The 14,271-nt window shown below is 58.4% G+C and overlaps 1 protein-coding gene across 1 annotated transcript; it reads right to left on the reverse strand.

Moving 5' to 3' along the window:
* Nucleotides 1-3,007: 3,007 nt before the first annotated feature.
* KRT8 (keratin 8) lies at nucleotides 3,008-10,617 on the reverse strand. The gene is made up of 9 exons (XM_041736599.1): nucleotides 10,199-10,617; nucleotides 6,926-7,134; nucleotides 6,264-6,324; nucleotides 5,699-5,794; nucleotides 5,016-5,180; nucleotides 4,662-4,787; nucleotides 3,918-4,138; nucleotides 3,729-3,787; nucleotides 3,008-3,429 (listed from the first exon to the last, which is right to left on the reverse strand). The coding sequence occupies exons 1-9, from the start codon at nucleotides 10,544-10,546 to the stop codon at nucleotides 3,239-3,241; spliced, it is 1,476 nt and encodes a 491-aa protein (XP_041592533.1). The 5' UTR covers nucleotides 10,547-10,617; the 3' UTR covers nucleotides 3,008-3,238.
* Between the last annotated feature and the right edge of the window lie 3,654 nt (nucleotides 10,618-14,271).

Here is a 14,271-nt window from a genome sequence, read left to right on the forward strand (position 1 = left end):
CGGGATCGAGTCCCGCATCGGGCTCCCTGCATGGAGCCTGCTTCTCCCTCTGCCTGGGTCTCTGCCTCTCTCTGTGTGTCTCTCATGAATAAATAAAATCTTTTGTTTAAAAAGGGAAGAAGCAAAAGCAAAAAGCAGCCATTTACGTACTGGTGTGAGAGGAACAGCTGTTGAGTGAACGCCAAGCATGACACACAGCCCCGCACACACACAACGCCCTTTGTGAACATACACCTGTACACACGTCCGTCCCTGAGGGATGCTGCATACAGAAACTCTACCTGAGATGAATTACAAGACACAGGTAACATCCGTTACCCTCTGGGAGAGAAACCAGGTAACTGGTGAGGAAAGAGGCCCTTTGCACTTAGAATTGTGTGCGGGGGCGTCATCTATCCAAAAACAAAAAAACGAGCTTAAAAATTCTCAGCTGTGCAGGTCGCGTGTACACGTGATAAAAACCTAGCATGGCCCAAAAGCCCTAGCCCAAGCCTGGCACAGCACCTGCATCACGGCACATGATGCGACCCTACGCAAGGTGCCTAAAACGGGGATTGTAATGTCTGCCCCACAGGGTCGTCGGAAGGTTGGAATGTGACGAAGCGCCACGTCTGCGGATCAAGTAGGTATTTAAGAAATGTTAGCGTTGGGCAGCCCTGGTGGCCCAGCAGTTTAGCACCACCTGCAGCCCGGGGTGTGATCCTGGAGACCCCGGATCGAGTCCTGCGTCAGGCTCCCTGAGTGGAGCCTGCTTCTCCCTCTGCCTGTGTCTCTGCCTCTCTCTCTCTCTCTCACTCTGTCTCTATGAATAAATAAATAAAATATTAAAAAAAAAAAAAAGAAATGTTAGCGTCCATCCTTCCTCAGCGTTGTCTCAATGAGAACTGGCTGTCGGGCTCCCATACTGGGCGTCTCCTGGATGCTGAGCGTCCTGATCACGCAGTAGGCACGCAGCAATCTGGAAACAAAGATGGGGAAGGAAAAGAATTCTTTCTAGAGTTTTCCTGCCTTTCCCTGAGCAAACACCTGGGGTGTGGAAGTATCAGGAGGCTATCGGTGGGGCCCCTGGCTGCCTCCAGCATGCCCACCACGGAGGGGCAGGGCCCAATAAGGAAGGTGGCTGGCTTCAGGGAGGACTGGGTGGGGCACGGTTTAAAATATTGACTTGGGGGGATCCCTGGGTGGCGCAGCGGTTTGGCGCCTGCCTTTGGCCCAGGGCGCGATCCTGGAGACCTGGGATCGAATCCCACGTCGGGCTCCCGGTGCATGGAGCCTGCTTCTCCCTATGCCTGTGTCTCTGCCTCTCTCTCTCTCTCTCTGTGACTATCATGAATAAAAAATAATAATAATAATAAATATTGACTTGGGGCCTCAGGGGGCAGGAGGTCCCTCTCAGTGGGTGCTGTGCCGGCTCTGGGCTCCAACATCACCCTGCTGCCTCCTGGGACCCGGTGAGGGAATCAGTCCCACGTGAAGAGAAGGCTGGTTAGTCTGTAGGTTGTGATAAAAATGCATTTCTTACTTCAAGCTGTTGCCAAAACTAGAGAGATACTGATGTTCTAAATAATGGTGCTTAGTGTGATCATGAAAGAGGGAAGTTCCTTGTTGTGACAGAGTCCAGAACCCTGGGCCTTGGCCCTGGGAGGGGCTGCGGAAGTAGAAGGCCTGGGATCAGTCTGCAAGCAGCTCCATGGACGTAGGCAGCCAGGGAGGTGTCCAGAGAACCCAGAGGTGGGGAAGCCAAGGATCTGGGGACAGGATCTCTGGTCCCTGAGGCCCTGCAGCGGGGCCAGGACTCAAGCCTCCTGCACCACGCTGCCCCCCACCTCGGTATTCTCTGCGTGGTTTTTTTAATTCTCCCTTGGTGCTTTGGAAAGTCTAAGTGTGGACAATCCCTCACACTTAGTCCAGTGCTAAGGGATCGGGGTGCCTGCCCGGAACTCCGAGGTGGTACAGGCGGAGCCACGTGCCAGGGATGCCCTGCCCCACCCAGGTGTGTCCTGAACCTCTGACCCTGCCCATCTAGGGCCTACCTGGAGGCTGCATCTCAGCAAAGACGGGCAAACTCCTTTACACACTTCACTTCACATGTACCCACCCCTGCAAACACAGCACACCCTCCACATGCAAACACGGGACGCACACGCCCTTCACATACTCAGCTGTACATAGGATATAAACACTGCAGGAGGGGCGGCCGGGGTGGGGTGCGGTCGGTTAGGCGTCCGGCCGGCTCTTGGTTTCAGCTCAGGTCATGATTTCAGGGTCGGGAGCTCCACACTCAGTGCAGAGGCTGCAGGAGATGCTCCCCCTCCCTCTGCCCCTCCCACTTGAGCTCTCTCTCTCTCTCTCTCTCTAAAATAAATCTTTAAAATCCATATATATAAACACGGCATGTGAAAGGTGGAATAGGAGTGGCAGGGCCCAGTGTAGGGCGGGTACAACCCTCAGCGGAGCAGGTTTGAGCCCACTGAGCAATGCCAAGTCCTACGCTATCTAGGTTTCTGGAAATTGTGGGTGTGACACGTCCAGTTGCTACCAGTGGATTCTGAGCTTCTGAAGGGATAGGAAACCGGGACTCCTTGGTCCCCAGCTGCAAATGAGTGAAGATGGCAAAAAGCCATCTGTGGCCACCAAGGAAACGCCATCTACCTTGGCTGGGGATGAGGAGAGGCTGGGGAACTGCACGGAGTGTAATGCCGGAGCCTCCTCTTCCTCGCTGCAAGCCGCCCTGGGAGGTGGGCAGACAGGCAAGTGGACTCCCTCCTGAGACCAGCACCTGAACCCGCTCTGCCCGCCTCGAAGGGTCGGTTGTGGGGTGTTTAGGAGCACATTAACGACGAAGGTGTCATCTGGCGTTCGGCAAAGAAGTCTCTCTGGGAACAGCCAGACCTTCCTCCCCAGTGCCCCCCACTTCCCAACCACACCACCCCCCACAGCTTCTGAGCCCCAGGAGCCTCCTGACCACGTCCCCCCCACCCCACAGACCAGGGCTGCATACGGCAAGTGGGACTGGCAGCGGCTTTATTTGGGAAAAGACACTTGAATTGGCTTTCGGTTGGGGGCATGGACAAGAAGGGGTACCCAGGGCAGTAGACTCCCCCTAAGGGTAGGCTGGGGACCGGGGCTGAGCCTTAGGCGGGTCTCTCGTACGCGAGGCTCCCCTGCACAGCTCCTTCCCCCAAAGGCTTCATGGGGCCACAAGAGCAAGGAGGCTGGGGGGGCCCGCGCTGGCCGTTCACTTGGGCAGGACGTCAGACGACTCAGACACCAGCTTCCCATCGCGAGTCTCGATCTTCTTCACAACCACGGCCTTGGAGGAGCTGCTGCGGCTGAAGGACCCGCCAGGGCCAAAGCCGGACTGGAAGGAGCTCTGGCCGTAGCTGAGGCCGGGGCTCGTGAGGCCCCCGTAGGCCAAGTTCAGGCCACCTGGTCACAACCGAAAGCCGCCGAAGAATGAGCGCAGAAGGCCGCGCACACGTCGGGCTCCGTGCCGCCCCCGCGTGCCCCGAGCCCTGCCGTCCCCTACGTAGTCCCCGGGGCCCAGGCATCGCCCCGTTCGTTACTTCCCCGGTTGGGGAAAACCGGGAGCCCGGGGAGGACAGAGCTGGGAACTCGTGACCTCGGACAAGACCGCTGCCTCGCCCCAGCCTCCCGGCCCGAACAGGAGGGAATGGCTAGAGCTGGGGAACCCCCCCCCCCCCACAGCCCGGGGCCAGGACACTCACCGGAGTAGCCGCTGGTCGTCTTCGTGTGGATGCTCATGTTCTGCATCCCAGACTCCAGCCTGTCCCCGGAGGATACACGGGACCTCAGAACCAGCTCCTGGCCCTCGTCCCAGGGCTACAGGAATCCGTTCCCACCCGTGCCCACCGCGGGTCCCAGGGCCGGGCACCGGTCAGGGCCCCCACACCCACCGGCTCTCCTCGCCCTCCAGCAGCTTGCGGTACGTGGCGATCTCGATGTCCAGGGCCAGCTTGACGTTCATGAGCTCCTGGTACTCGCGCAGCTGCCGGGCCATGTCCTGCTTGGCCCGCTGCAGGGCGGCCTCCAGCTCGGCCACCTTGGCATTGGCGTCCTTGATGGCCAGCTCCCCGCGCTGCTCGGCGTCGGCGATGGCAGCCTCCAGGGCAGCCCTCTGCGGGCACGGGGGGCCAGGTAAGCGGGTGGCGCAGTCTGGACGCCTCCTCCCCCCGACCTAAGCTAACCGCCTCCACCTAGCTCGAGGCAAATGCTACCAGTGGCCTTCAGGAAACAGAAGAGGGAAATCTAAGCGGCTCCCGGGCACCTCCCTGCTCCAGCTCCTCCCCTGGGACACCGCGGGGCACCATCTCCGCCCCATCCCATCCGACTGCACCAGGTCTCTGCTTTCCAGCCGCCCTAAAGCACCAGAAGCTGACCTCACCCTGATGCAGAAGAGAGACCAAATAAAGCAGGCCTGCGGGGGCCCGTCCTGGAGCAGCTGTCTGTCCCATGCCCCCGGCCCGTCACGGCCCCAGGGACCTCCTCAGCACCCTTCAGCCCCCTGGGAGCAGTCTGAGAAGCTCAAAGTCTGGTCTAGAATTGCTTTCCTGACCCCAGACCCCTCACCCCTGGCTGCATGGTCTGCCCTCACCTTGTCATGTCTGAGGAGCCTCTCCCAGCCCCGGCCCGGCCCATACCTGGTTTTTGAGGGTCTCGATCTCAGCCTGGAGGCGGCTGATGCTCCGGTTCATCTCAGAAATCTCAGTCTTCGTGCGACGGAGGTCATCCCCGTGCTTCCCGGCCAATGTCTGCAGCTCCTCATACTGCGGGTGGGAGGCAGGAGTGAGGTGAGGGCCCAGCTCGCCTCACCTCTGCCCCCTCCCTGCACACACACCGCCGCCAGCCTTCTTCCAGACCTCCAGGTCCCCATACCGCGGTCTCCGCAGGCCCCGCTCACAGCAGGCAGGATAGAGTCTGAAATCCTGCTCCCTCCTGCACTAAAGCGCAGAACCCGCCAGAGGGGAGGGCCAGCTAGTGCCCCCGCTCTTCACCTTGATCTGGTACATCGTCTCGGCCTCCACCCTGCTGCGGTTGGCGATCTCCTCGTACTGGGCCTTGACCTCGGCGATGATGCCGTCCAGGTCCAGGGAGCGGCTGTTGTCCATGGACAGCACCACGGACGTGTCCGAGATCTGGGACTGCAGCTCATGGATCTCCTGGGGGGGGGGGGGGGGCGGTGGCAGGGGTCGGTGTGAGGCTCTGTCCTTGCGCACAAAAGCCTCCTTTGGCAGAAGGGACTTCCTCGGGGACAAGACAGGGAGGCCAGCAGCAGAGGAGAGAAGCAGGTGGGAGCTAGGGCTGGGAAGACGGGTCAAAGGCCTGAACCCCAGGGGGAGGTACAGATGAAGGAGGCAAGGGCCGAAGGCCAAGCAGCTCCAGGTAAGTGACCCGAGGGGTAGAGCCCTTCCCCACTCAGCTGCCCCCTAAAGAACTTGCTATAAAGCCCAAAGATTTAGAACAAAGGCTCCGTATGACGGCCTTGGACAGGCTGTTTCATTCCCGAGCCTGTTTTCTCCTCTGAAGTGGGGTAATAAAGCCTCCCTCGCCCTCATGCAGGGGGACAAAACATACAGAACTAGCACGCTGGGTTATGTCGATAACTGTGATCATTCAGTGGTGACACCCTGTCTGCTGGGGTGGGGGCCCCTCAGGCTGCAGCCCCCCGAGAACATACCTCTTCATACAGCTGCCGTAAGAAGTTGATCTCGTCGGTCAGCCCTTCCAGGCGGGACTCCAGTTCTATCTTGTTCATGTAAGCTTCATCCACATCCTGGGCGGTAGGGGAAGGGGGCCTGAGCGGAGGACCCACACGCCGCAACCAGGGGCACTCAATGGCCCAGGACCCTCTAACTAAATGGCTTTCCCACCTCACTCTGTGGCCTGATCCTCCAGGCTCTGCCCTGCCACACCTGTATCCCCGGTGCAAACACCTTTACCTCGGTTTCCCGCGGTCCTCCCCCTCCTCCTCCTCCTCCTCCTCCTCCAGGAAGCTTTCCATGGCCACACCTCCAATTCTACCGCTCCATTTTCTTAACCATGTCCCAACATCATTGTCCAGAATTCTGTCCAAAACGCACCTAACTACCTCCTCTGTCCTTGCCCGCCTCTCTATGCTGTATACCTAGCAGGTAGCCAAACGTCCGTTACTTGGACATATTTAGGGACAGAACCCAGAAAGCCTTCGTCCAAGCCTCTAAGCCCCGCCTCCTGTGTCTGGTCGTGGAGGGGCGCTCCCTCACCTTCTTGATGAGGACAAATTCATTCTCCATGTCTCCACGCAATTTGATCTCATCCTCGTATCTGGTGAGGAACAGACTTAGAATCAGAGGATGAAGGCAAAGGTGAGGTTGTCCTGAGCATTTGGGGAGGCAAAAACATCTAGGAAATTCAGTTCATGAAGATGCAGGATAGGAGGGCAGGTCTGGTCCTTCCGCTCCCACCAGCCCTACCCCGGGTTATCATCAACCAGTGGGGAAGCCTGTAGCAGGAAACCCCTCTCTGAATCCATGAACACACGTTGGATCAGGCTCATTTAGAGGGTCAGAGGCGGGAACTGACAGGAGACCTCAGACAGAACTCTCTGGGGTGTGCTGGACGTCAAAGGTAAGAATAAATAGGGCCAGGGCTGTAAGGAAACAACAGAGGCCTTTCCCACCTTAGGGCTACTATGTAAGCACTAGCACGTAAGTTGTTGTCCAAATCTGGACAGTCCTGGGACTGAAAGAGGGTGGGCGCTATTAACAATCATGCCTGGACAGCATGTAAAGGCTAGACTGTCCTGGGAAGGCCGATCCTCCGGTCGCCCTAATTGGACAGGACCGTGCTGCCCACCAGACAGAAAGGGTCACAGGATCTAGGGCAGGGCCGCAGGGCTGCGGCGGTGGGAAGGAGGGCAGCTCACTTATTCTTGAAGTCCTCCACGAGCCCCTGCATGTTGCCAAGCTCCACTTCCAGCTTCAGCTTCTCCTGCCCCAGGGTGTCCAGCTGCCTCCGGAGGTTGTTGATGTAGCTCTCAAACATGTTGTCTATGTTGCTCCGAGCGGTTTTCTGCTGCTGCAGGAGACCCCACTTGGTCTCCAGGATTTTGTTCTGCTGCTCCAGGTGTCTGACCTGCACGGGGGGAAAGGGGGCGAGAAGGTCTGCTTCGGGCCCAGGTGCAGTCTGCGGGGAAGCCAGCATCGTCTTCTCCTCTGACCCGCTCCCGGTGGGGCCTCCAGAGCCCAGAGAGCGGGTGAGCTGTTCTGGAAGGATCCCCAGTGGCCTGATAGAGAAACCCCTGTAATGCTGGGGTTTGGGGGGAGCGCGGGGGCGGGGGACGACAAGCAAGCACACGGATGGAAGGGATGGGCTAGGAGAGTTATGTTGAAATGGTATTTGCAGAACCAATAGGTCTTATTTGCTTAGACTGTATACAAATCAGTAAGAATAGCCAAGTTTCGATTAACACTTTGTATAAGATTGAAAAAGAAATTTCATTGCACATAGCAAATGTTATCCTCATCATTACTATTTGGAGTGGCTTTGAGGCGCGCCTACAGATTACAGAGAAACTTCAGCCCTTTGGCCCCGAGAGCACTGGCCAGAAGACCTAGGTTCAGCTAAATAAATGCTGCTACTAACCCATGCTGCACCGACACTGAGCTGCTTCCCCTTTCTGAGCCTGGGTCTCCCTAACCCCGCAGTGGCCCAGAGGCGCTCAGGCAGGCCCTTCCAGGAGCCTATCCTCCTGCAGATGGCACTTTCAGCCAGGGAAGGGGCAAGAGACCATGCAGATCTGGGCGCACACTGAGCACCCCCCTCCCCGAGTCACTCCCTCGGAGATTTTCCAGCCTGGCAGGGGTCCCCCACCCACCTCCGGCCTGAATCCTCGGCCCTCTCCTCCTGCCCCAAACACAAAGGTCCCGGGTTCCTTGGGGTCAAGGAATCCAGATTTTAAGATGAAACTAAGGCATATTAGAAAGGTTTCATTTAGTGGCTTCTGGGTAGCTCAGTCGGTTAAGTGACTGCCTTCGGCTCGGGTCATGATCTCCGGGTTCTGGGATGGAGCCTGCATCCGGCTCCCTGCTCCTCGGGGAGTCTGCTTCTCCTTCTCCCTCTGCCACTGCCCCTGCTTATGCTCTCACACTCTCTCTCTCTCTCTCAAATAAATAAATAAATAAATAAATAAATAAATAAATAAATATTTTTTTTAAAAACAGTTTTATGCATTTATTTACTTATTTGTCTATTTTTAGACTGTATTTTTTAAGTAATCTCTACCCCCAACCATGGGGCTTAAACTCCTAACTCCGAGATCAAGAGTTACATGCTCCACCAGCTGAGTCAGCCAGGCGCCCCGGAAAGAAAATTTTTAAAGGAAAGAATAATAGACTGCTTCCAAGAACAGGAATGCATTGTCCTTGGCCAACCCAAAGTCGTCACTTTTTTTTCAATTGAAGGAACCAAAAAGAGAGAAGGCGGTCTTAAGGGTGCAGCCTAGATCCAACCAATCTTTCCCTGTAAGTCCTTTTGTGGGGACGCGGGGGTGGCTCAGCGGTTGAGCGTCTCCCTTCAGCCCAGGGCATGACCCCAGGGTCCTGGGATCGAGTCCTGCACCCGGCTCCCTGCATGGAGCCTGCTTCTCCCTCTGCCTGTGTCTCTGCCTCTCTCTCTCTCTCTCTCTCTGTGTCTCTCATGAATAAATAAATAAAATCTTTAATTAAGTACGTAATTAATCAATCCTTTCCTGCCCCAGGTCATCCTGCCCCCAAATCATAAAAAGTAAATGATGTGAACACTGAGCCTTGCTGGACTGCTTACTCCGGGTCCAGCACTGCTAACTAAGCTCTTTGTACACTCTGTGGGCCCCAATAAGCGAAACCTCTTTGATTTGGGGATTATCGCGCCCACTTTAGAGGTGAAATCAGGGTTGGTAAGGTAACCCGGTCCAAGGAGAGGCCCGCACCGCCACCGGGGACTTGGAGCTGGGGCCCCGGGAGGCCGCCCGGCCCTAAGGTCAAGGGCTCCGGTTCGCAGGGCGCCGCTCTGGCCCAGGATTTGCCGGCCTCCCTTCCCACTAGGCCCCCAGGAGCCCGTGGGCGGGAGGGACCCAGTCCTGCTGGGTGCTGCTGGGCCGAGGGGGGGGGGTGGGGGGCGGGGGGGCCGCATCTGATGGCTGGGCTGGGCCGGCGGGGCCGGGCAGGGCGTGCAAGGGGCTGGGCTGGGTGGGCAAGGGGCGTTGGCGGCAGACGCCTTATTTGGGGCCATAAACTGTGGGGTTGAACAGGACACGAAACCTGGGCGCGGTGCCCAACGCCCGCAGACTTTGAATCCCGGATGGGCTTTCCTGGCGCCCCCCGCCCCACGCCATCCCCACCCACCCCAGGGCTCAGGGCCCGGGGCCCAGCACCTCCCACAGACTGAGGGCCTTGGGGCCCCCACCCCGGCCCCCAGGGCGGGAGCCGCTGATGATGACTCATCCTGGTGCCCCCACACTCAGGACGTGGGATGCCAAAGGCCTCGATCAATATTTGCCCGCTGAGTCGACACCTGCTTCCTGATTCCAGAACCCTATCAAACCCTATTTAAATTTCTAAAAAGGGAGGGGGGCAGGGGGCGAATACACCTTGGTGGCCCGGTGGTCGAACGTCCGCCTTCAGCCCAGGGCGTGACCCCGGGGTCCCCGGATCCCGCACTGGGGTCCCCCCAGGGAGCCTGCTTCTCCCTCTGCCTGTGTCTCAGCCTCTTTCTGTGTGTGTCTCTTGTGAATAAATATGTAAAATCTTTAAAATTAAAAAAAAAAAGCCGAGGAGTCCCCTTGGGAAGCCCCTGGGGCAGGGCCAGGGAGAAGGGTTACCCTGGAGCAGGGCCCTCCCGCCCCACCCCACAGCTGAACAGCTGGGACTCTTGCAGGCTCACCCCTCGGGTGCAGTGACATGCGTGAGGAAGGAAGAAGCCTCGAGGCTTAGGGTCAGGGCGGCCAGGGACCCTCTCCCCCTAGGCGCCCCGACCCAAACCGAAGTGCATGGGAGGAGTGAGTCATAGCTGGAAGGGAGAGCGCTGCCAGGGTGGGTGGGGCCGGCAGGATCGCCAGTGGGGGCTGGAGACGTGCCCTCGGACCAGGCCACCAAGACACAGGCGGAGCCCCTCGCCAGCCCCAGGCACTGCCTGCGCCGCGGAGGGGGTGGGGGCTCACCTTGTCGATGAAGGAGGCAAACTTGTTGTTGAGGCTCTTGATCTGCTCCTTCTCCTGGGTGCGCACCGCCTGGATGTTGGGGTCCACCTCCAGCTTCAGGGGGCTCAGCAGGCTCTGGTTCACTGAGACGGCCGTGATGCCCCCCATGGCCCCGGGCCCGCCGTAGCCCCCGACCACACTCATGCTGCTGTTCAGGCCACCCCGGAAGCTGCCGCTGCTGCTGCCCACCCGGGAGAAGGCGGAGGAGCTGATGCGGGAGCCGGGCCCGCTCGTGTAGGAGCGGCTGCTGAAGGCCCGGGGGCTGGAGGTGGACACCTTGTAGGACTTCTGGGTCACCCTGATGGACATGGTGGAGGCTGGAGTGGAGGCGAGGAGGCTGAACCTGACAGAGGTTCCAGAAGGAGCGCGAGGAGCCGTTTCTAGGTGGGAAGAGTGCCCAAGGGTTGGCCCTTTATAAAAGAGAGCCCAGCCCAAGGGGGAGGATCCGCCTGGTACCTGAGTGGTTGGGCCCCGAGGGGGCTGGGCCTAACCCGACACCTGCCACCTACAGGCCGGACTCAGGTGGGGGCAGCAGAGAGCTGCTCCCACCCCGGAGCCCACTCTAGCAGGGCTCCAGCTCCGGAAAGAGGGATCCCTTCCGGAAGCGTAAAGCTGGAGAGAAACCCTGGCCTGCCGGAGCCCTCTGTCACAGAGACTGGGTTGGGGTCAACCAGCCACTGCAGCCCTACTCCTCCCGTTGTCCCCTTCCCCCCTTTAGGAAAATAAACGCAAGGATTCGGAAGCTTAGCAGGAAAGGGATCCCACAGCAGCTGACACCCCAGAGACACCACCCCGTGTGCTTCTCTGCACTTTGAGTGATTATGAAATTCTTCCCAGACTGGAGGGCAGGGCTTCTAGGTTCCAGATCCTCGAACCTGAGGCCAGCCATCTGCCTAGTGTCACCTGGGTTACTGCTGTATCCTCAGCATCCGGTGCCGCTGGGTGAATAATTGTAGAATGAGCACACAGTGTGACACACGGGCTGTCTTCCCTCTGGGTCCGTGGGTGCAAGCAATGAGAACCAACAGAGCACGCTCCTGGACGCAACCTAGCGCCTTCCTCCCTCCCAGGATCCCAGGACTGCCTGGAGCAGTAGGCCTTACTAAACGGCACAGAGAATGAGGAACAAGAGCTAAAGAGAGAAAGATGGGGGAGCAACGGAGAGAGGAGAGGGAAGCTGTACTGTTATTGCCCCTTGCAGGAGTGGTTCCCATAGCACCCAGTGGGTGACTCACAGGAAGGGAGGCAGGACTGTGTGGGGTGGGGCGGGATGGGGGGCACTGCTAGGGAGGCGAGCTAGAGCCACCTGGACCCTCTTTCTCTTCCCAGGCCAGAGGAGATGGAGAAAGAGTCCCTGCACCTGTCTCCCTGAACCCATTATCAGAATGAGTCAGACAGCAGGTTGGAGCAGAGCACGCACCTGTAGGTGGTGAATGGGGAGCTCTGCACCGCACCCCAGGCCTGGGCGGGCCGGGTGGGGCAGGCTGTGGGTGTAAGGCAGGAGCTGGGCCCTTGAGGCAGAGATTCCAGCTGCAATTACCTGATGACTGGGGCTAGATTCTCAGAAAGACCCTGCAGGGCATGGAGGGGACTGGGTGACATGCAGCTAGAGTCCCTCGGAGGAGAGGGACACGTAGCACACAGCCCCCGGACCTAGGGCAGGAGATGACTGTGACTGCCAGGAGGGCGGACATACGGGTTCCTCCCCACCCTTCAGCAGACACGCTCGGGCTTCCAGATGGACAGACATATACACCCCTACTCGGAGGGACAGAAACACCCAGAAGCCCCCTCTTTGGGGACAGACATAAATCCTAAAAGACACACAGAAGAGTTCCCACTCAGTCCAAACACACACACATACACACGACAGGACCCACTTGTCCCTTCCACAAAGACAAATCAGACACTCCCAGAGGGGACCCAGGGACCACATTCCTTTCTCTTCCTTCTTTTCTCCTCCTCACTCTCCCCAGACTTCTGGCCTCCAGACGTGTTGAACCAGCAGGAGGAAATCCAGTTAGTACCAGTTTGCACCAGGCCCTCTCCCAGCCCCTGCAAACAATACTTAATTTCCAAAGAGTGAATTGAATGCATGCCACCCCGCTCCCCAACAAGCAGCCACACCGGCAAGGTGGGGAGATTTCTCCTTCCAGAGACCAAAGGGAGGGGGTGTGGGCCCTCTGCCAAACCTTGGACAGGGAGCAGGAAAGAGAGAGGGAGGGGCCGGTCAGACAGGTATGGCAACCCTGGGGAGGGAGGACACCAGGGCCCCCATTCCTTCCCCTCCCCCACACCGTAGTTGGGAGGACCAAGGCAGATTAGGGGGGAAAGGGAGGGGTGGGCGGCGGGGGCGGGGGGCACAATATAACAACCCAGAGCCGGTCCTGGAATCCCAGCCCCTCTGCCCCCACCCGCCTGGTTTCCCTGGTTCCAGAAGTGCCTGCTGTTTAAGGTGAGGACAAAGGGGACTACGGGGAACCCTGTGGTTTTTAGGCTGTAGAGCTCCCCGCATCTCAAGGGGAGCCCGGAACCGTCCAGGGCTAGAAGTACGGGCACCTCATCTGTCAGCTCTCTGTGGCCCAGAGACCCCAGGGACCCCTCCCCTGACGCCCCAAGTCAGCCTCAATGCACAGGAAGGCCTGGGCTGCCCTCTCTGTAGGCGACCCCGACCCCTGCTGGGATCCGGGGGGCGGGGGAGGCTGAAGGGAAAGGCCCAGGGCCCAGGGCCAAGTGGTGAGGGAAGGGAAAACCAGCCTGGGGCAGCCACGGGCGCAAGTCCTTGTGAGGCTGACTCTGGCCACTGCGGTCTGCCCAACAAAGGGGAGAGTGTTTGCAGCCACCGTGTGACCGGAAGGGAAGGGCCGGATGACTCCCCCAAACTGCCTTAACGGCCTGTTCCCGAGAACTGAAGGAGGAAAGAGGAGACGGATGGCAGGATGGCATGTCGCAGAAGACCCCAGGAGGCCCTGAGCCCTGGGCAGCTGGGGGCGGGGGGGGGGGGGGGGCAGAGGTGGGTGGCAGGGCGGTGGCTACCATCGCATGGCTTGTCACCAGGAAAGATGGTCTGAGCCAAGCTGCTCTCGGTGATCAGGACACCTGACCCAGGACACCACGCCCCCAGCACGCTCTTCGCGGGGGCCCAAACAGAAAAGAGCCAGATGCCCACCAACTGACGAACGAGTGGACAAGCAAAAAGTGATGCATTGTGCGACGGGACGTCATTCCCAGGCAGGAGGAAGGAAGCGGTGACTGGGCTACAACGCGGGTGAAAAGCAGTGAGGGCAGCCGGTCGCGGAAGGCCACAGGCTGCAGGATCGATTCGGATGAAATGTCCTCAATTCGGATGAAATGTCCTCAACGGGCAAATCCATAGAAACAAAAGAGATTCACGGTTGCCGGACCAGCTCCAGGCTGGGGAGCGTGCGGATGATTGCTGAAGACTACAAGGATTCTCGGGGCGCCCGGGGGGGGGGGGGCTTGGCCCGGTTCAGCGGACTCTTGATTTCAGCTCATGTCATGATCTCACGGGTGATGACACGGAGCCCTGCGTCGGGCTCCACGCTCAGCGGACAGTTGGCTTGAGATGCTCTTTCTCTCTCTCTCACACACACACACAGAGTCTCTCAAATAAATTTTTAAAATTTTTTTAAAAGAAAAAAAAATGTTTTGAAAAAGATGAGCAATTTAAAATCTTATTGTTGGTATAGAAATAGCCGAGTTTAGCACCTAGGCAGCAAGAACAATTATTTTGAGTAGGAAGCCACAGATGGTGGGAGCACCCATCAGTAAACCGCATCATGAATAATAAAGTTGATTGGATTGTTGATTTTTGTGCCTGTGCCTCAAGGCCAAAACTGTTCACGGTCAATGTTCAACAAACGGTGGTTCTTCTTCTTCAGGAAGAACGGCGGCTCCGGCGATTACAGGCCGCCACAATGAGAATGGGCTGCCTGGAGGGGTGCAAGCTCCTGACCTGGAAGTACTGAGACTAGGGCTTGCTTACCAGCTGTCCACCCCGCTCGCGGGAGGAC

The sequence above is a fragment of the Vulpes lagopus genome, chromosome 21 (assembly GCF_018345385.1).
Source record: "Vulpes lagopus strain Blue_001 chromosome 21, ASM1834538v1, whole genome shotgun sequence".
NCBI lineage: Eukaryota > Metazoa > Chordata > Mammalia > Carnivora > Canidae > Vulpes > Vulpes lagopus.